At 37.9% G+C, this 22,285-nt stretch overlaps 1 protein-coding gene across 1 annotated transcript; it reads right to left on the bottom strand.

The window, feature by feature from the left end:
- Positions 1 to 4,258: 4,258 nt before the first annotated feature.
- Positions 4,259 to 18,050, bottom strand: LOC108714972. Its single transcript, XM_018259836.2, has 6 exons — positions 17,882 to 18,050; positions 6,886 to 6,936; positions 6,644 to 6,743; positions 5,409 to 5,473; positions 5,234 to 5,275; positions 4,259 to 5,019 (listed from the first exon to the last, which is right to left on the bottom strand). The coding sequence occupies exons 4-6, from the start codon at positions 5,467 to 5,469 to the stop codon at positions 4,712 to 4,714; spliced, it is 411 nt and encodes a 136-aa protein (XP_018115325.2). The 5' UTR covers positions 5,470 to 5,473; positions 6,644 to 6,743; positions 6,886 to 6,936; positions 17,882 to 18,050; the 3' UTR covers positions 4,259 to 4,711.
- Between the last annotated feature and the right edge of the window lie 4,235 nt (positions 18,051 to 22,285).

The following is a 22,285-nucleotide window of genomic DNA, read 5'->3' as shown; positions in this document are numbered from 1 at the left end:
TGAATCTGCGTAGCGCTGGCAAAAATATGCCTGGCGAAGTGCGGCGTAGCGGACGCTGGCGAATTTGCGCAGGTTAGTGAATTTGGGCCTAAATGTGATGCACAGTATTAATGAATAAAAAACTCATCTACATATAACAAAACTTAATTTGTTATACGGTACAATTTGTGTTATGGTAGAACACCCAGTTTATGTTCAGGAGACCAAGAAAAAAGTGTGTCAAATCTGGCAAAATGTAAAATCAAGGAAATGTGCTGACTCAACTTATTTTCCAAGTACAGAAAGGCTATAAGCACAGGGCTCAGTTTTACAATATATTGTGTTAATAACAAGGATTAGACATTGCAGCATTAATGTTACACTATGAAGGGCATGCGTAAGGCCTCTCAGACAGTCACATGCACAGATTAAAACAATAACTGATTTGTGCATGACTGTATAAGGTACAGACTAATTGGATCTGACAATGTATAGACAGAACTATGGCAAATTATATATCTGGTTAATATTTAAACCTCGTAATTTCACAAATAATAACACAAGAGGACAAAACATTGGTGTTAAATCAGGCAAAAGCACCAGTTGAAATGCAGTATATATTGGTGGCACCACAAAAATCGGTATTAAATGTGAGGAAACTTCAATTCAGGGCAGGAAAAATTGAGGTTTCATTGTATTTATGATGCTATCAATTATAATCGCTAAAGTGCTCTTCATCAGTGTTGATGATGATGGGAAATCTAGTTTTTACTTGCTCTCAGGAAAGTGGTGCCCCACACGAGACTTTTGCCCTGGGCCCACTGGTATCTTAAAGCAGCCCTGCTTCCAAGCCACTTCGTTGTTTGATTGGCTGTCACAGTGAGAGAGAAGATCTTTCCTTCCTGTAAATCCAGCTTAATATCATCTAAATATCTGGCTCTTCATATTGTCAACTTATTCTCAGGCAAAACAATCTAAGTGACAACCTAAAAAGTTCCCTTTCCCTGAATTTGGGAATAACAAAAACAATTGTAAACTTTCCAGCTTATGCTCATTCTCTGTATATGTAATTACTTAAAGGGGTAGTTGACCTTTATAACAAAGCTTGTAAAGTCATTTCTAGGCTCATATCAAGCGGTTTACTAATATATATTCATTACCTAAAATAATCGCTTGCAGAGAAAACAGACCCACAAGCTGGCTCATTCAGGCGGGATCAGCTAAACCATTTAACAGCCCGCCGCCTCCTCTTCAGTGCTTAAGGATCATCATAAATTATCAATACAGTCAAATAATATCTGCCATAAAAGCAGATACAGCAAGACAGATTAATAATCAGAATATGCAGACTGCACATGGTCCTGTCTAATAAAATGTGGATTTTATAGTGTTTCTATTGTTTACAGGGCCAGGCTGGTTGGGCACCCTAGGCAACCTGGCGCCCCCCCCCCCTCCGGATGTGCGCATGCCCACGATGAAGGGGAGAGTAAAGGAGGAGAGGGGAAAGGTGAGCAAAAGAGGGGAGGGGTGAGCGACAGAGGGGAGGGTGACAGGAGGGAGGAGAGAACGACGGAGGGGTGGGTGACAGAGGCAAGGAAGGGGAGTAAGACTGAGGGGTGAGAACATGGACTGGGGTTAGGCAGAAGACAATTTTAGAGGTAGCTGCCCTGAGCCCCCCTATCATTACGCCGTAGACAGTTGCCTCTTCTGCCTACCCCTGGTTCCGGCCCTGATTGTTTAATACAAACTTTCTCCAACTCTTCTGAACCCGTGGCTACAGCAAAAAAAATCCTCCAAATAGAATCCCAGTTTATCTATTTAAATCTGGCTCCATGATCTTTGTCCCTGCAGCTGGAGTTGGAAACATTAAAGAGGATGTAAAGGCAAAAATAAAATACCATTTTTACTTAAACTGAAAAAGAAACCTATCCACAATATACTTTAATTAAAAAAAAACATCACCAAATTGATCCCTGCAACTCTCCCATTGACTTATACAGCAATTCGGCAGGTTTTAGGTGGCGTAGTCGAATTTGAGTTCATAAAGGGACAAATTGTCATTGAATTTAATAAAAGTTACGAATATAAAAATTATGAATGAAAAAAGAGCTGAAAAATACAGTAAAATACACAAATACCTCGAAAATCTCTAAAAATACACGTTTTTCGTACAAATTCCAGCAAAAAAAAAAAGCTGAAAACCTATATAAGTCCGAAGATCAGCGCAGCTCCCATTGACTTCTATAGCGCCTCAACAACTTTTACTTGGAGAAGTTCTGCCTTAGAGGTTTTCATGTTTTTTAAACGAGGAGACATTTATCAAGGGTTGAATTTCGAATTCATAAGTTTTTTAAAACTCCCATAAATTAGAAATTGATTAATTGGTCAAATCAGTAGCACTTCCATTGTATTTAAAGGGATCCTGTCATCGGAAAACATGTTTTTTTCAAAACGCATCAGTTAATAGTGCTACTCCAGCAGAATTCTGCACTGAAATCCATTTCTCAAAAGAGCAAACAGATTTTTTATATTCAATTTTGAAATCTGACATGGGGCTAGACATTTTGTCAATTTCCCAGCTGCCCCATGTCATGTGACTTGTGATACACTTTAGGAGAGAAATGCTTTCTGGCAGGCTGCTGTTTTTCCTTCTCAATGTAACTGAATGTGTCTCAGTGGGACATGGGTTTTTACTATTGAGTGTTGTTCTTAGATCTTACAGGCAGCTGTTATCTTGTGTTAGGGAGCTGTTATCTGGTTACCTTCCCATTGTTCTGTTTGGCTTCTGGGGGGGGGGAAGGGAGGGGGTGATATGACTCCAACTTGCAGTACAGCAGTAAAGAGTAATTGAAGTTTATCAGAGCAGAAGTCACATGACTTGGGCAGCTGGGAAATTAACAATATGTCTAGCCCCATGTCAGATTTTAAAATGGCATATAAAAAAATCTGTTTTTTTGGATGTTACTGGTCCTTTAATGTCTGAATTTGAGAGTAAACAATGCAGGGGCAAGTTAATCTGAGTACTGGTACCTTTTAAAGCTTAAACAAGGTAAGCAGTCACAGCAGGCAGACATGTGGGGGCCACACAAAGGGGGGGTCGCCAGTTGGACAGCCCTGTTCTACAGCAATTTTACTTGCATATCTGGGGTTATTTCAGTGCTTATTTTCTGCAATGATATTACTGGAATGTTTTAGGCGAATGCAATTCTCTAAAACGGCTTACTGCAGTGATGTTACTGGCATATCTTGGGTTGATATAGCGTTATTCATCTATTTTTAGTGATGCTGTGCTCATAATTGCTAAAACGAGTGCTGTATATTGTAATAAGGATGTTGCCTCAATTTTGTAGTCACAAATCTTCACATTTACCTTAGTGCTGCATTTGCAAAATTGTTTCATATCTGCGCAATAACCCTTTGTGGTGGTGACACGTTCGGGACCCTAAATTCAGAACCAGTGCTAGGTTCCCTGGCCTTGGCTCTTGCTTCTGCCTTTAACAGCCGTCTTTGACCTCGGGAGGAGCCCTCAGCTAATTGGATGCCGCCAGGTCTTACTAAGAGAGGAGCAAAGCAAAAGGTTCTGGACAAGCAAAGGGGCACGATCGTTTCACCATGGATACTGGAATGGAAGCAAACACAGCATGGAAGCAGGCAGGACGGACCAGCACAAGCAGAATACAAGAATAGTCAGGCAGGGCGGGCCAGCAAAAGCAGAATACAAGGAATGGTCAGACAGGCAGGCAGGCAAGGGTCCGATTATAGAGTTCAGAATAATCAGTAAACAGGCAATGGTCATGATACAAAGTTCAGAATAGTCAGGCAAAAAGGCAAGGGTCAAAACCAATATAACAGCAGGATTAACGAAGAATATACACCCAGGAACTAACTAAGTAGACCTAACAATGGGCCATGTCTACAACGCTGAAATCCCCTTAAATACTATTTGAATTTCTTCATCACGCCAGCGCATAAACCTGGAAGCACGCAGCCGCGCACACCATAGGGGAACCGGCACTCAGAGGAACAGAATGTATGCGCCGGGCGTCCCCGCCGCCCACAGGGTAAGCCACTAGACCACCAGGGTAACGTATTGTTATAGGAGGGTTCTGATCTGCATCATTAGAAATGCACTGCAGAGTAGATGTAGATATGCAAATTAGGCAAAAACATCATATCTCATGTATAACATGCTGAGGGAAGCTGAAGTAGCCATAGTTATCTAGCCTGATGCTAACAGACCCAATATTGTAAATACAGTATATTGTAAAAATGGTAATTGTGCTCAAAATTACAACTAGCCCAGTGCACTTGCAGTTGTAAATGACCCCAGAGAAAGCCTCAAACAATTGCATTCTTGAAATAGTATAAATACAATACTCAATATATCAAATACTGTTGATTGTTTTAAAAATATAATTTTTATTGAACATTTTTTGTTGTTAAACAAGTTAATCAAAGAATAATTCTGTAGGGGTTTGGGGTTTCTGTAGGGGTTTGTTCCCTTCCTCACTTCTTTCTTGCAATGGAATATTCTGCATCTTGATCACCATTTCTTGTGGTGGCAATCAATGAGCCACTACTTGCCCCAGAAACCTTAGTTAGCACCCATCCCCTGCATCCTATTAAACTGAAGTTAGTTAGCACCCATCCCCTGCATCCAATTAAACTGAATAGGAAAAATTCTGAAGCAGGTAGTGGCTTTCGGATCACAGACACACATAGAGTTTGTGTCTTATTTATATGCTTCCGAAGTATTGTTTAAGGAAGTATCGTTGCCATTCCCGTCTTCTCTTCCTTCCTTTCCGCTTTTTATTGTGTCTTTCCTTTGCTTGCTTTTTTTCTTCAAGAAAAAAAATTTCCATTTCTTTTTTTTCTTTTGTTCCTTTAACTCAGCTTCCTGTTCTGGTTTCTGTTGAAGCTCCTCATTTGGCTCAGTTATCTTGTCCTTTGGCTCTTCAGTGGCCACAGGATTCACTTTATTTTCCTCAACTCCTTCTGTGTTTATATCAGTAGCCACAATGTTAGTTAAATCACATGCTCCTAAAACATAAAATTGCACTGGTTCAATAAACTGTTCATAACTTAATAATCAGCAATGTTGGCCAATCAATAAATATATTTGTGCACAGTCCTTATAAATGATTACTTATCACGTATAAAATGCCTGGAGTAGCTGGGGCAGATTATGCATCTTAATATATAATGTATGAATTTAAAGGCACAGTAATTTGTATGATTTTAAAGAAATATTTACCAGGTATAAGGATCACAGTCTGCTTTTCACCAGGAGCTTCCACTGCAATTAAAAAGAATAGTTTTACTAATTTGCTATACCGATACCTACACAGTAATATGGAAGGTATATACACTAAAGTATATACAGGGAACATCTATGGCCTTAGGGCTGAAACCTGTCAGTTTTAACTTACATAAAACATCTGGGTTATTTTGCATCTCCACATCTTCTTCTTTTTTCTTATATCTCAACATTGACCTGTTAAGTGGAATAAAATAGATATAAGACAAATAAAACCCTATGCTCACAGAGAACTGCTGATGTCTGTACCATAAAACACACATATATGCCACCAAGATACTTGGCTGTACAGCTAATTGTTCATTGTTATTTTCTGACGGGGAGGCCTATTTATCAACACAACTAAATTCCCATTTTTAAAAAGCACAAATGTCTTTATTTATTAAAAGATCCAAATATAAAAAGCACAAAGGGATAAAACCACTGAATGAATCTGATAACAAAACCTCAAATTTTTTGTATGTTTACAAGTGAAGAAATCTTAGAAATACTCTAAAACCTCAAATTAAAATATTTTACAATTTGCTAAGGACAGCTCCCATTCACTACAGGTAGGGGACCGGTTATCCAAAAAGCTCAGGACCTGGGGTTTTCTGGATAACGGGGCAGATTTATCAAAGATCGAGGTGAATTTTCATATGAAAAAAAAATGGAATTTCAAGCTATTTTTAGTGTACTTCGACTAGGGAATAGTCAAAATTCAATTTGCATTTGAAAAAAATTAAAAAATTTGAATATCCAAATTTGTCATGTACTGTCTCTTTAAAAATTCGACTTCAACCATTCGCCATTTAAAACCTGCCGAATTGCTGTTTCAGCCTATGGGGGACCTCCAATATGGAGTCAATTGGTGGACTATGAAAAATAAATTTTTTAATCGAATTCGATCTAATGCACTATTCCTTTGATTTGAATTCAGCCGAATAAGGACCTATTCAATCTTCACATGCAAGATTTTTAGTTATAAAACATTTTAATTGTTAACAAATACAAATGTTCATAAATTGCCCCAATAGTGTCTTATAGGTGTAGGAAAACGTTGCCTCAGTTACTGTATAAAACCCAATAAAGTAGAAATAACAATTATCTTTATTGCATAACAGCTTGTTGTTTGGACCTCTCTGAGAAAGCTGTTCTGAGGTGCACTGACAGATTGCACTATAAACAGATCATTCGCGTAAATCCCAATGAAGCCTGAATAAAAAATTATACTCAAGATAATATTGTATATCATTTAAGTCTTATAACATCCGTTCAGTTCATAAGACACAATATATTAACATGTACCAATAAGATGTATAAGGAGAGATATATATGGGATGTGACATGTTTATGTTAAGAACTCACCAGACATATGTAGATAGGAAGGCAATAGATATTACACCCAGGAGTCCACATATTAAGTCGAGGATCCTCAATGGATAGTGCTTTATATTGGTGTTTTCGGCTGCAGAAAGACAGAGAACATTAGTCAATAAAACTCCCATAAGTATATTTGTCCAGAATGACAACCTTGAACATTGATATTGTAAATAACACAAGGCACAACGCTTGGTCCAATGCAAATAATATATAAATATCTGACTTACAAGTCTCGAGATTAAATGTCTTGAACTCTGCATTCGCATTGATTTCAGGTTCTAAATAAAAAAAGAAAAGTTAAAAATAAGGTTCCCTGATATAAATAAAAATATTTAGATATAATACATTTTTGGGAGGAATAATAATCACACACAGGACTTCTTACTGCACTTATTAGTCATATACAAAATTATATCTGGGTAACAGTTATGATGTTATCAATAAAACCACTAAAGCTCCCCCTACCTGGTTTTGGTGTTGTGATAGGAAATCCATTTGATAGTATAAATACAAAAAATAAAGTAAAAGTTGTTAAAGAGCTTAGCAACATCTTGCCTCGCTCACTGTTAACTGAAAAATGAACTAGACTGTTGCTGAAGAGTAACTGACTCAGTAACAGGCATTGTGACATCATCAGTAGCTGATGCAGTGACATTACCAGCCATTATGATGTCACCACTAAGTTTCAAAGAGGAAAACTACAGGTTTTTCTGTGATCACAATGAATGCAAATATTATTTAACTGTTTGTATTGGATAATGATTCAAATGAATTATTTGTTGGTAAAAAAAAAAAGCTTTATAGCAGTTCATTTATGATCAATTGTTTGTGTATCAGTAAATGATGAAACTGTAGCCCACCCCTTTACTGCGTCTGGTATTTGGTTGTTGGAGCTTTATTACTTTAGACACCAGGCAGCATTTTAGAAGTCAGAATGGAAAATAAATACAAGAGGGCTTGATAAAAAAGATTAGGATAAGTATAGCAAAGCTATCACAATCAATAAAGCAGAAATAGAAAAGCTAATGAAATAAACTCCACAGAAAAATAAATAATTATTGACCAAATAAAAATGTAATTCTCATAGCCCCATCTATAATGTAATAACAAATTAAGTTTTGTTTTATGTAGATGTGTTTTTTATTCATTAATACTGTGATTTTCTGTACCCGTATATGTGTCAGTCTAAGACCAAAATTCACTAAAGGACGAAGCGCCTAACGCTAGCGTGAATTTGCCAGCGTAGCGCAATTTTGTTAATTCGCTGAGTCACTAACGGACACTGGCGTAAATTCGCTAGTGTTACTTCGCACCCTTAGCCTGGTGAATTTGCGCAACGGACTTAACTACGCAAATTCACTGACGTGCGCATTTTTCTGAACGTTACCTTTTACGCCAGACTTCCTTCGCCACCTCGGACCAGGCGAAGTGCAATAGAGTAGATTGGGATTGCTTCCAAAAAAGTTACAAATTTTTCTAAGTCCCAAAAAACGCTGGCGTTTTTTCTTTTTTTATGGGTGATAGGCTGAAAAAGATCGAAAATTTTTTTGGGGCTACCCTCCTTCCCCCCTACATTTCCTAACTCATGGCACCTTAACTATACAGTGGGCACATGTGTAGGGAAAAATAAAAATTTTATTTGCTGTTTTGAAGGTTTCCCAGGCTTGTGTAGTGATGCTACATATACCTCCATTGTAACTTCAATTTGGCGCCGTATGCAAATTAAGCATCGCTAGCGTAACTTCGCTTTGCTTGGCGAATTAACGCTAGCGCAACTTTGCAACCTTACACTTCCCCTGAGCGCAACTTCGGATGTTAGTGAATTTGCGTAGCGCTGGCGAAAATGCGCCTGGCGAAGTGCGGCGTAGCGGACGATGGCGAATTTGCGCAGGTTACTGAATTTGGGCCTAAATGTGATGCACAGTATTAATGAATAAAAAATTCATCTACATATAACAAAACTTAATTTGTTATACGGTACAATTTGTGTTATGGTAGAACACCCAGTTTATGTTCAGGAGACCAAGAAAAAAGTGTGTCAAACTAATTGGATCTGACAATGTATAGACAGAACTATGGCAAATTATATATCTGGTTAATATTTAAACCTCGTAATTTCACAAATAATAACACAGAGGACAAAACATTGGTGTTAAATCAGGCAAAAGCACCAGTTGAAATGCAGTATATATTGGTGGCACCACAAAAATCGGTATTAAATGTGAGGAAACTTCAATTCAGGGCAGGAAAAATTGAGGTTTCATTGTATTTATGATGCTATCAATTATAATCGCTAAAGTGCTCTTTATCAGTGTTGATGATGATGGTGAAGGGTTGACATGCCTACGTGCCAATCCTTGCAGACCTCTGTACTTGTTTTTCTGTACGACCCTGTACTGTCTCTTCTTAGACAACCTTGCAAATGCAGCATCATGTACCATAAACAATGTTATCAGCTTGCCTTAGCCAAAATATCTCAGCTAATACGCACGCACATATTTGTCTGTTATTTCTCTCTTTCCAATCCTGAATGCTGAACCTATTACAAGACATATACTTTGCTAATACGTCACTATATTAGGATGTCTTTGCTTATACCCTATATAAGCCTATGTTTGGACTACAATAAACGGAACTTGTTATTCTGATCAACTCGTTGGTGTTTCTTGGTGCAAGTTCCCCGGATCCGGAATACGAGGCATTGTTGGCCAGACGAAATCCATATGCTCCAGTAGCAGTCGGTTCTGTTTCCCCAACAGTCTGGTGTCAGAAGCGGTTACAGTAAGCGGCACGGAAAGGTAAGAAGGGATCTGTCTTTTAGACGATATTTTTCTTGCCATCCGTATATGCTTAATGCTGTATTCTTAGCTTTTTGGGGAAGCAAATAGCTTTTGGTGAGCTATTTATATAAGAAAATCCCTGACGAGGGATTCAATAGGAGTTCAGAGTTAACTCCAGGTTTAGGAGTTCAGAGATAACTCCAGGTTTAGGAGTTCAGAGATAACTCCAGGTTTAGGAGTTTTGGGTAAACTCCAGGTTTAAAGAAAGGGGCCCCCGGTTGATATATATTGTGACTCCTGGAATGGATTTCTGCTCTGACGTCACTGCCTTGTATTCAACTGCATGTTGTATGTGTCTGTCTTTTACTGTTTGTATGTTCTGACAACTTTTCAAGGTATTTAAGGCATATTTTTGTTGTGTAAAATAACATGTAAAACGATCGCTATATTAAGGACCCTTGCTTCCAAGACAGCCCGTAAATTGTCTTGATTTATTGCGATCGATTTACTCTATTTCTTTTTCACGTCTTGCTTGTGCTCAGTAGTAGTATTTGAGTTTAGAAACCACACGTTCCCTATAAATCACTATTAGTGTACATGAGCTCTGCCATCCAGAGACAGGCTGTATTTTTTATTATTTCTGAAATCTAGGATATAAGTTGTAATAATATATAGATAGGTATGCACACTCAAAAGAAGGCAAGTATGGTATATTTAAAATAAAGTTTTACTTGTTTATGCAAATAATACACACAAAGCCACAATAGTAGGCCTGTATAATACAATACATAAGCTTACATGGTATATACCTAACGTTTAAACATAGCCACAATTACATAACAGTAAACAGTAAGTATTACAATTATACAGCAAGGAGCAGATACACCTACCACCAGTATGAGAATGGCCCCAACGTTTCGGCGTAAGCCTTTGTCAAGGGGAATCCCCTTGACAAAGGCTTACGCCGAAACGTTGGGGCCATTCTCATACTGGTGGTAGGTGTATCTGCTCCTTGCTGTATAATTGTAATACTTACTGTTTACTGTTATGTAATTGTGGCTATGTTTAAACGTTAGGTATATACCATGTAAGCTTATGTATTGTATTATACAGGCCTACTATTGTGGCTTTGTGTGTATTATTTGCATAAACAAGTAAAACTTTATTTTAAATATACCATACTTGCCTTCTTTTGAGTGTGCATACCTATCTATATATTGTTACGTTGTGGGGTACCCATTGTAGGGGTACCCTTTTGATGTTTGCACCTCTTGCACTGTTTACCTACAGCATTTGCTGAATTGGTGTGCCCTCCACCCATTACTAAATTTAATATAAGTTGTAATAACCACGTCTATAGTATTCTTTCAAATAAGCAGTCTTCCTTAGGAACTCTGAAAGTTGCATGTAACACTACATACATTTAATTTTAGTATTTCTATTTGCCCTCTCTTCTTTTCTCACTAAGAAACTCACTACTTATTTGGTGCAAGCAAACAGCGTGTTTTATTTCAATATGGGTGCGAAAAATTCAAAGAAATTGCCACCACCCATTAATGGTGAAACCTGTAAATTCAAAGGAGTCATGGTGGACTCACAAAGAGTTTTTAGTAAAGCTCAAGAGTTTGTAGTAAACTCAGGTTTTGCTACTTGAGACGGGTGATCCTGTAAAGTTGCAGCGCTTCCGTACTGTTCTTTACATGTTGTGCATGTCATAATTGTCTTGTTAAACCGGTAAGTGTTTTTGTGTTTTTGTCATTAATTGCATCCTAAATATTTTGCAAGATTAAGGATTACCGCTGAACTAAGTTGACAAGGTTTTGTCGGGACCTTCCATCCCAAAACAGCTTACCCTTACTAAGCTTTCTTGCACTATATTTACGAAGTATATAAATTTGTTGCTTTATTAAGACTTATCTCGGAAATGGATAAAAATTTTTGTCGGGACCTCTGATCTCAAGACAGCTTTATCTAGCTCCTGATTCATTTCAACCTATTTATACTGTTATTCTGTGAAATTTTCCCATCATGGGAAGTAAAGGTTTTAAAGGTCTATGGAGAAATGTGTAAACAATATGTGTATAGGTGTAGCCCCACAGGGGGATTTTATGTAGACCCATAGGTAGATAAAATAGCAGGATGGGGAGAAGCTTTTTCTATACTGAACATCTTGTGTCAGTGTGGTTCTTCTGGTGTACACCCATAATCTAATTAGGACGGAATAGATATCCTCAGGACTGTTTGTGTCCTTATCAATTTTAATGCCCAAAGTGAGGCTGCAGGTTCTGACTGCTCATCAGCCGACACAAAGGACACAGGTCGACCAATAGAGGACGGGACGGAGACTGATCACATCCGGGACACGGGAAGACCTATTTTTATAGTTTCTTACTCGTGTCAAACCTGCTATTATTGTTCATACCTGTTGTCTAAATCGACTCCTGGCAGCCAGCAACAACAGGTATTTTCTTGCCTGCAGCTCTTTATTGAACCTGTATAGAGCTATCTATTACCCGGGTTTGTGTTTTATGTTTTGTGATATTCTCTTTCCGAGAGAGTAGAATTAGATGATTAATGTGTGTGGTATCCGGACATCGATAGGACGCTGAAACAACTCTGTCTCTGTATACATCATAATGATACAGGTTTTGTAGAGACCGCTGAAGCATGGTTCAAAGTTGCCAAATGTTTACACAAAGAATTTTGGTCTGAAAGAAGAATAATTGAATCAAATGGGAAAGTTAAAGTGATGTATTAGAAGCTCTAGCCCTACAAGAGTTGAGTGGTTGTAACGAGGAATGTTTCCTGTAATAAGAGCAAAGGAGAGCAAGAATTAGAAAGTGACATAGAAGAAGGTTAGGTAAGTGACATAGAAGAAATTCAAGAAAGTGACATAGAAGAAGGTTAGGTAAGTGACATAGAAGGTCAGGAAAGTGCCGTAAAATCAGAGGAAATTAGAAAGCAAAGAGACGAACAAGAAAAGCTGCAAGTAGAAGGGTTAAGTTAGAAAATAGAGAATAGTGAGAAGAGACAATTCATCTTTCAGTGCTGAAAACAGCAGCGCTGATACAGGCAGTTCTCAGGCCCGCAGCCAAGCTCTACCCCGCCCGTACAGTACAAACTAGAGAAAAAGGGGGGGTGGCGGGCGTCCCTGCAGCACGTCTCATTAACACAGACAGAAAGCTCATTCCATGGACAGCACCAAATCTTAGAAGGATTTTTCAAGACGTTCCACAGCCCCGTACTAATCCACACAAATTTGGACAGGACTTGTTTATCCATAATGCCCATAACCCTAATTTGACTGATATGTTAGTTGTAATCATACATGTGTCTGGTCCAGCAGATTACCAACATCTGCTAGCTAAAATGAATTGGGACACTAACCCTGCTGACTCAGCCCAAGTAGGGGTCCCGTATCTACACAAGCTGCCTTTCTTATCAGTGCCCCATCCCTGACAGTTTCATAGGTAGGGACATCCTTTGTAAACTAGGGTGCACCATATACTGCATTCCAGATTGAGTGTGTCTGTCCCACCCCAGTAAGTGTCTGAGATGACTAATGTCCAAGATACAGCAAATCTTTTGTCACTCAAAGAAATGTCTAAGGAGGAACCTTCCGTACCTCCCGAATTACAATGTGTCCTAAGTGGTTTGTGGACTTTATCACTGATGGATATTTAGTTGATCCAATAGAAAAGAAATCCACGGCACACAGGCTGCTGCAAGCAAGGAACCCCTTGCACGTTTAATGCGGAAGTGAACAACGTTTCGGGGTCACGCCCCTTTGTCAGGCTTGACAAAGGGGTGTGACCCCGAAACGTTGTTCACTTCCGCATTAAACGTGCAAGGGGTTCCTTGCTTGCAGCAGCCTGTGTGCCGTGGATTTCTTTTCTATTGGATTCTACTGTGAGGTGGCCGAACCTCTACCACTGAGCACCAGACTTCGCATCTCTACACTGGGTGTGCGAGAGCCAGCTTTCGTTTTGGATATTTAGTTGATGTCATCCATCCCACCTGTGTCCAAACAAGTAGACCCACGGCCCCCCTGCCCAAAATCCCATAGCACCCACTGTCCAGGGGGAAAGGAGAGGGGATTCGCCCAGTCATTCAAGGGTTACTTGACAGGGGAGTGTTAAGTCACAAGATCAGCCCATCTTGCCAATTAAAAAGCCCGGCAAGAATGAGTGTCGTTTTGTTCAGGATCTCACAGCAGTTAACAAAGTTGTTATTGCATCCCATCCGGTAGTGCCTAATCTGACTACCAAAGCAGGTTGCAAAACTCCAGAAGGTGATGTTTCTTTTTGCGCTTAGGCAATTGCCCTGTCGCACCCCGTGCTCTGTTACCATATTTGGTTGCTGCCTCACATGGTCTCACCCATATTTCAAAAAGGGGGAGGTGTGATGCAGTATCAAGAGTGTGGTTGGCCCCGGGTTCTCATCTATCGCAGCCAAATATGTACAATCAATGTACCCATATTGCAGATAGATTCAACAAATCTGTAAAGACATTGGGATACATCAAATGCTTCACACACCCTGACAAAGTGAGGTACATGGGTTTGATAATGTAAAAGATTAACCTCTGTTAAATCCTTATTGTGAATTGTTTTTTGATGGTTCTCGCTACTCTACTGAGGATGCTAAATATCATATGCTGTTGTAACATTTGTCTGATGTTTTAGTTCAGCAGAATCTACCTCCACACATGTCAGCTCAAGAAGCTGAGGTACAAGCACTCATCACATCATGCACACTAGTGGAAGGTCAAAGGGCGAACATCTTTTCTGATAGCAGGTACTGTATTGGTATTTGTCGCGACTATCTTCTGATTTGGAGGGCCAGAAATTTTATGACATCATCAGGTAAACCAAATAAGAATACAAATACAAATTTAGTAAAACAGCTATTGTTAGCATTACAGCTTCCAACTGAGGTAGCCATTCTTAAAGTACAAGCGCACACAAAGCTTCAGATTCCAGAAGCTGAAGGAAATGCAAAAGCTGATGAGAGAGCCAAGTCAGCTGCCCTCTTGCCTATAATGACAGTAAGTTGCATCCAGAAAGACCACAAAGGGCCGTTGGACATGGATATCCTGGCTACAATACAGGACTAGGCCCCTGAGATGGAAAAAGGAAAGTGGTCGAAGCTGGGAGCATCCAAGGATGACATGGATCTATGGAAAAATGGTGTATTATACTGTCTATCAAAAACAGTGTATGCTATGATGGCACACCTAACTCATGGACTTGCACACTCAGGTAAGAATGCAATGGCTGTTTCAGTTCAGAAAAGCTGAATAGCACCTGTGTTTCCAGCATTTGTTGCAAAATATGTATTTTCTTGTGTTACCTGTTTACATCATAATACTGGTCAGGTAGTCAAATCTCAGAGACGGCACTTTGCTAAACCAGAATAACCCTTCCAGCAATTACAAATAGACTACAGCCAACTGCCTAAATTAGGTACATATGAATATGTACTAGTATGTATTGACATGTGCTCAGGATGGCCTGAGGCATGGCCAAGTTGCTAGGGCTACAACAAAAGCAACTGCTAAGAAACTTTAAATGAGGTAATGTGTAGGTATTCTTTACCAACCTACGTTGAAAGTAACGGGTACACATTTTACAGGGCAGATAATGTCTTAAATAAAAATAACCCTCAGAGTTTTGGGAAGGTTGAAAGCCTAAATGGTGTTATATAGAATACAATTTAATAGATTCTGAAAGAAACATTAAAATCTTGGGTTAACTTCCTTCCATTGCTTTGTTTTCAATATGCACCAATCCAAGAGGCCCTTACAAATTGTCACCCTATGACATTCTGTCTGGGTCAGCCCTAAGAATGGGATTGTATATGTAGCTATTGTACAGAAATGTCTAAATGAAATACACAAATATGTTTTTGATTCTATTCCTATTTCACAATGTATCCAAATGTCAATACTGGTTCACACTATCTTAAACCGGGTGACTGGGTAATGATTAAAAAGCATGTGAGGAACAGCTTGGACCCAAGATTTGAAGGTCCTTTCTAAGTGCAATCAGTAACACCTACTTCAGTAAAATTACATAACAAAGATATATAGATACATGTTTCAAATTGTAGTAGAGCAAGTGTACCCGATAAGCATGTATTTGTATTTTAAGTACTACTGATTTTTGGTTTCGATCATATGTCCTCTAGCAAAAGTAATTTTTATGAACAATCAAATCATTACATAACTTTACAAAAAAAGAATAACTAAGGGAACCAATAAAACTAATTGTTGAGTGTGTGGCATTAGGCCAACTGATTCAATGGGACTACCCATTGTAGTTTTCCCAATTTCTGCTCATACATTAGTTTAACAATAACAATCATTATTTATATACGGCTTGGAAAATAGCACTATTAAAGCATTAAACACGTTTAAATGACACATGGAAAATAATGATTGGTCTAAGTGTGTTTTTACAGGCAACTAAAGACGAAGCTAATGAATTTAGCATCAAGCAGAAGATGGGATTTATAAAACAACTCTTAATTTGACAGATACTAACTTTAAGAAAAGTATAGAGTTTTGGAACCTATTCTATTCTAAAATAAAATTAGCTATTTATTGATTAATAACATAGAAATCTACCTACTACTTTATATGTGGTACATGGCCTTATGTTTGGTTACCAGAGAATAGATATGGTCCCTGTATTATTGCTACTTTAGCTCCTGCCATAGCAATTGTAGATTAGGATAATGTAACAGCAACTATTTTTTTTTAATATCACGCCACAATCTTTTTAAGAGAATTGTTTACCATAGTAAAGTTTCATATTTTTTGGGGAATTGTAAATAAGATTAAAGAGTTACAATATGAAGCAAGGGCAATTAGGCATAAGGGGTGGAACCTTTTTAAAGGTTTCCAGTTTAGTAATATATTTAGTTTTACTTAAGCAAGATAGTGTTTCTTGTTCATGGTTTTCATTATATTGCTATAATTTTATGCCCTTTATAAACTTACTGTGTTTATAATTTCAAAACCTAATGCTAAAGTTTTAAAGTACAAAACCTAATGCTAAACATATCTACCGTGTCAGGATTCAAGATCCTGATTCTGATATTCTTTATAAAAGTAGTTTCTAACATTATAATTTGTTTACTTCTATAGATAAACAACTGAGCATGTGGAAGATTTTGGCAATCGTTTTTCTTGCTACATGTTTATGATGATGATGATTTCAAATGAACACTCTTTATTGATAATTCGAAATCTGTGATAGATGGGAACCATTCCTATTTCACAGTTCCCTTTAATTACGGACATCTTTTCCATGTCTCTATCTAAAGCACTTTAAAGAAAATGTTTGCTGACACCTGTCTCTACAAAAACACGACTATATCATGGAGATGCAAGTATACTAAGTTCATCACTTCTAAGAACTATACTTGGAACAATACCTTTGCAGATGCCTTTATTCAAACCATCTTTTCTAAACGGCACTGGAACATGGATAAAGAGACTTATGTTTACTAAACGCAATATTTCAAAATACATGGCATGGAACTTTTGGGTGTTGGTTGAATTAGATATGTAATACTTCATGTTAATTCTTTTAAACTGAAGTAGTTTGTATAGTTAGGCAAATAACAAGATTGGGATGGATTAGGAATTCTCCAGCATGTAGTTGTGTTAATTCTGCTGGTCAAGAATGAGTTCTTGGTTTTGAAGACAGGCCTAGCCCCTCTTCAGAGCATAGTAGTCTCAATACGGTTATTTGCATTTAGGTGAGTTTATAGTTTAGGTTAATTTTACTTATTGCTAATTATCAACTCCCTGTTTCTCTGTGTCATTCACTTATTCATCATCATACTGACACTGTTGCTGCATATCGCAAACACACTGATAAATTTTATGATACTGTTGTTAAAACTGTTGCTACCAAACACAGATTAATTTCTTTAGGTTCTCAGTTGCAAGATGATTTACAGCACCACTAGTATGATGTTTTCACTGGCTAGTCTCCTACTGGTTCTCAAATTATGCCAGCTATATTTTATCCTATTCTTGTTGTTACTTCTTGTGTGTTCTTAGACAACCTTGCAAAAGCAGCATCATGTACCATAAACAATGTTATCAGCTTGCCTTAGCCAAAATATCTCAGCTAATACGCACGCACATATTTGTCTGTTATTTCTCTCTTTCCAATCCTGAATGCTGAACCTATTACAAGACATATACTTTGCTAATATGTCACTATATTAGGATGTCTTTGCTTATACCCTATATAAGCCTATGTTTGGACTACAATAAACGGAACTTGTTATTCTGATCCACTCGTTGGTGTTTCTTGGTGCAAGTTCCCCGGATCCGGAATACGAGGCATTGTTGGCCAGACGAAATCCATAGGCTCCAGTAGCAGTCGGTTCTGTTTCCCCAACAGTCGGGAAATCTAGTTTTTACCTGCTCTCAGGAAAGTGGTGCCCCACACGAGACTTTTGCCCTGGGCCCACTGGTATCTTAAAGCAGCCCTGCTTCCAAGCCACTTCGGTGTTTGATTGGCTGTCACAGTGAGAGAGAAGATCTTTCCTTCCTGTAAATCCAGCTTAATATCATCTAAATATCTGGCTCTTCATATTGTCAACTTATTCTCAGGCAAAACAATCTAAGTGACAACCTAAAAAGTTCCCTTACCCTGAATTTGGGAATCACAAAAGCACAATTGTAAACTTTCCAGCTTATGCTCATTCTCTGTGTATGTAATTACTTAAAGGGGTGGTTGACCTTTATAACAAAGCTTGTAAAGTCATTTCTAGGCACATATCAAGTGGTTTACTGATATATATTCATTACCTAAAATCATCGCTTGCAGAGAAAACAGACCCGCAAGCTGGCTCATTCAGACGGGATTAGCTAAACCATTTAACAGCCCGCCGCCTCCTCTTCAGTGCTTAAGGATCATCATAAAATTATCAGAGGCAAGGAAGGGGAGTAAGACTGAGGGGTGAGAACATGGACTGGGGGTAGGCAGAAGACAATTTTAGAGGTAGCTGCCCTGCACCCCCCTATCATTACGCCGTAGGCAGTTGCCTCTTCTGCCTACCCCTAGTTCCGGCCCTGATTGTTTAATACAAACTTTCTCCAACTCTTCAGAACCAGTGGCTACAGCAAAAAAAAATCCTCCAAATAGAATCCCAGTTTATCTATTTAAATCTGGCTCTATGATCTTTGTCCCTGCAGCTGGAGTTGGAAACATTAAAGAGGATGTAAAGGCAAAAATAAAATACCATTTTTACTTAAACTGAAAAAGAAACCTATCCACATTATACTTCAATTAAAAAAAACATCACCAAATTGATCCCTGGAACTCTCCCATTGACTTATACAGCAATTCGGCAGGTTTTAGGTGGCGTAGTCGAATTTGAGTTCTTAAAGGGACAAATTGTCATTGAATTTAAAAAAAGTTACGAATATAAAAATTATGAATGAAAAAAGCGCTGAACAATACAGTAAAATAAACAAATACCTTGAAAAAATCTCTAAAAATACACGTTTTTCGTACAAATTCCAGCAAAAAAAAAAAAGCCGAAAACCTCTATAAGTCCGAGGATCAGCGCAGCTCCCATTGACTTCTATAGCGCCTCAACAACTTTTACTTGGCTAAGTTCTGCCTTAGAGGTTTTTATGTTTTTTAAACGAGGAGACACATTTATCAAGGGTTGAATTTCGAATTCATGAGTTTTTTAAAACTCCCATAAATTAGAAATTGATTAATTGGCCAAATCAGTAGCACTTCCATTGTATTTAAACACATTTTAACTAAAAAAGTTATAAAAAATTAATAGTGAACACCAACTGAAAAGCTGCTTAAAATTGGCCATTCTATAACACGATAAAACTTATCTTAATGGTAAACCACCCCTTTAATGAGAATCACTGTAATGCACATTGTCTTGTCTAGTGACAGGAGTATACCATTTAAAAATGCAGATGTGCATTTTACAGTAATATATGCCTGTCACTGGACAGAACAAGACATTCCAACTCCACATACAGAGCTAGAGATACCTTTTCTTGGCCATAAATGATAAAAGTGTGCTTTTAGGACAACTTATGTGCCACTTCAGACAGGGAGTAAACTGATTATGGTTAACCTGAAAGTAAAAGAAAAAAAACAAATATATACAAGAAAGGGATGTTTAGAAAATTATTTCAAGAAAAGTTGTTTAACTGTTACAGTAGTATTATCATCATTAAAGGAAATGTCAACCCTATTTCAGCTTACATGGTGTCAGCAAAGGGTGCCTTACTCCCACCTAAACCGCATTATTTTCGTGCCCCAATTCCACTCCTATGTCCTGTACTGCTGTCTTCTTCATCACTACGTTAAGAGTTCCACCCAGTGGCCATTTCCCCGACCTGACGTCATCTTTTCCCTTCTCCCTTTTCTTAATGCGCATGTGTGCATAGCCCCTCCCGTCTAATCTCTCTAAGCAGACATATCTTTCGTCTGCTGTACTCAACTGACTCAAACTGCGCATTCTCCCCACGCCAAGCTCCAAGGATAATTCTGAAGGGAAGGGGGAGAGGGACTTGAGCGAGCTGCTGATATGCAGAGAGAACAAGGAAACAAAGCAGCTTCCCTGTTTACTCTTCAGTGACCGGAGTGGCAAGTATTTCAAGAATGCAGTGAGACCTTTCACTGATAAGATTTTCATTTGGCGGGTTGACATGTCCTTTAAATAATATTATGGGTAATTTCAATCATCAAAAAAATACCAGTGTTTCTGATATAATGCAGTTTAAAAAATAAATAAACTAAAAAAGAACTACATATATCATTCACATGTTAAAGTAGTGTTTTATTTAATGTATTGCATCAATAATATACAGTATATATATATATATATAATTAATCACAAAGAACCGCACTCCAAATTTTAGTGAATCAAGTCACTTTTATTTGCATGATTAATTATGCAATAAAGGTTTTGAACCTGCACGCACAAGAATACAGAAAATCCAGGTTGGAGTGAGGCTGCCTTTGAACACACACATATATATATATATATATATATATATATATATATATATATATATATATATATATATATATATATATATATATAGTCATATGAAGGATCAGCACACACTGTTCTGTAGTGAAGTAATAGTGTTTATTTTCAAACAAAACACATTTTTATCCGACGTTTCGGTCCCACCTGGGGACCTTTTCCTTGAAAAAGGTCCTCAGGTGGGACCGAAACGTCGGTTAAAAATGTGTTTTGTTTGAAAATAAACACTATTACTTCACTACAGAACAGTGTGTGCTGATCCTTCATATGACTATATACGATTTATTGATCGTGCACCACTGGCAACATCTGTCTGAGTGCTGGTACTGTGGGACTGCATATATATATATATATATATATATATATATATATATATATATATATATATATATATATATATATATATATATACTGTAATATATATATATATATATACTGTAATATATATATATAACATAAGGGCAGCACACTGCTACAATATTTGCCTCAGGTGCACAGTAAGGGGCCCATTTACTTAGCTCGAGTGAAGGAATAGAGGGAAAAAAACTTTGAATTTCAAATGTTTTTTTTGGCTACTTCGACCATCAAATGGGCTACTTCGACCTTCGACTACAACTTCGAATCGAATGATTCGAACTAAAAATCGTTCGACTATTCGATTGATTCGAACTAAAAATCGTTCGACTATTCGATCATTCGATAGTTGAAGTACTGTCTCTTTAAAAAAAAACTTCGACCCTCTAGTTCAGTGATCCCCAACCAGTAGCTCGCGAGCAACATGTTGCTCTCCAACCCCTTGGATGTTGCTCCCAGTGGCCTTAAAGCAGGTGCTAATTTTTCAATTCCAGGCTTGGAGGCAAGTTTTAGTTGCATAAAAACCAGATGTACTGCCAAACAGAGTCTCAATATAGGTTGACAATCCACATAGGGGCTACTAAATGGCCAATCACAGCCCTTATTTTGGCACCCAGGAACATTTTTCATGCTAGTGTTGCTCCCCAACTACTTTTACTTCTGAATGTTGCTCACGGCTTCTAAAGGTTGGGGATCCCTGCTCTAGTTCGCCACCTAAAAGCTACCAAAGTCAATGTTAGCCTATGGGGAAGGTCCCCATAGGCTTAGCTATCTTTTTTTTGGTCGAACAAAATTGTTCGATCGATGGATTAAAATCCTTCGAATCGAACGATTTTTCGTTTGATCATTCTAACGAACGAATAGCGCTAAATCCTTCGACTTTAACTTCGACAGTCGAATATCGAGGGTTAATTAACCCTCGATATTCGACCTTAAGTAAATTTGCCCCTAAATAATTTCAATACTTCAAAGATGCTATTCTAATGAAAAATGTTATTCTAATGTTTTTTTTTTAAATATATAATAATAATATATTTTATATTTCCTATGGTAGTGATCTGTCCAAGATCTAAAGGATGGATATCTGTTATGTCTGGGTTATGCATTCTATATCACCATAAAATTATCTTTGCAAATTACAGATTCTGTCAACAAATAAACACAGGGGATAACCCTAGTGGAAGAGCAACTGTGTGTGCTGGTCTGTTTATTTGATCTGTATAATAGGTGGGTACCAAATCCCCCCTCGTTACTGAGCTCCACTACATATCTTTTTAATTCTGGTTGAGTGTGCCTGTGAGGCATTTTACCAATCAATATTTCCCACAAGCGGACCGTTAAACCTAAGGAAACATGGTAAATAATCTCCGTAAGATACCCAGTACCGCATCTTTTTAAAAGCATAGAATTACATACAGCAGAAACTAAATTTATCCTC

This window comes from Xenopus laevis, chromosome 4S (genome assembly GCF_017654675.1).
Source record: "Xenopus laevis strain J_2021 chromosome 4S, Xenopus_laevis_v10.1, whole genome shotgun sequence".
NCBI classification, from domain to species: domain Eukaryota; kingdom Metazoa; phylum Chordata; class Amphibia; order Anura; family Pipidae; genus Xenopus; species Xenopus laevis.
This window is presented reverse-complemented; position numbering and strand designations above follow the sequence as displayed.

Bases quoted from the DNA above. Each gene is read 5' to 3' on its own strand.
- LOC108714972 (XM_018259836.2), bottom strand. From the start codon at position 5,469: ATGTTGAGATATAAGAAAAAAGAAGAAGATGTGGAGATGCAAAATAAC. The intron at 5,276-5,408 runs GTAAGTTAAAAC...TTTTAATTGCAG, and splicing joins AAATAACCCAGATGTTTTAT to TGGAAGCTCCTGGTGAAAAG. The intron at 5,020-5,233 runs GTAAATATTTCT...TTTATGTTTTAG, and splicing joins GACTGTGATCCTTATACCTG to GAGCATGTGATTTAACTAAC.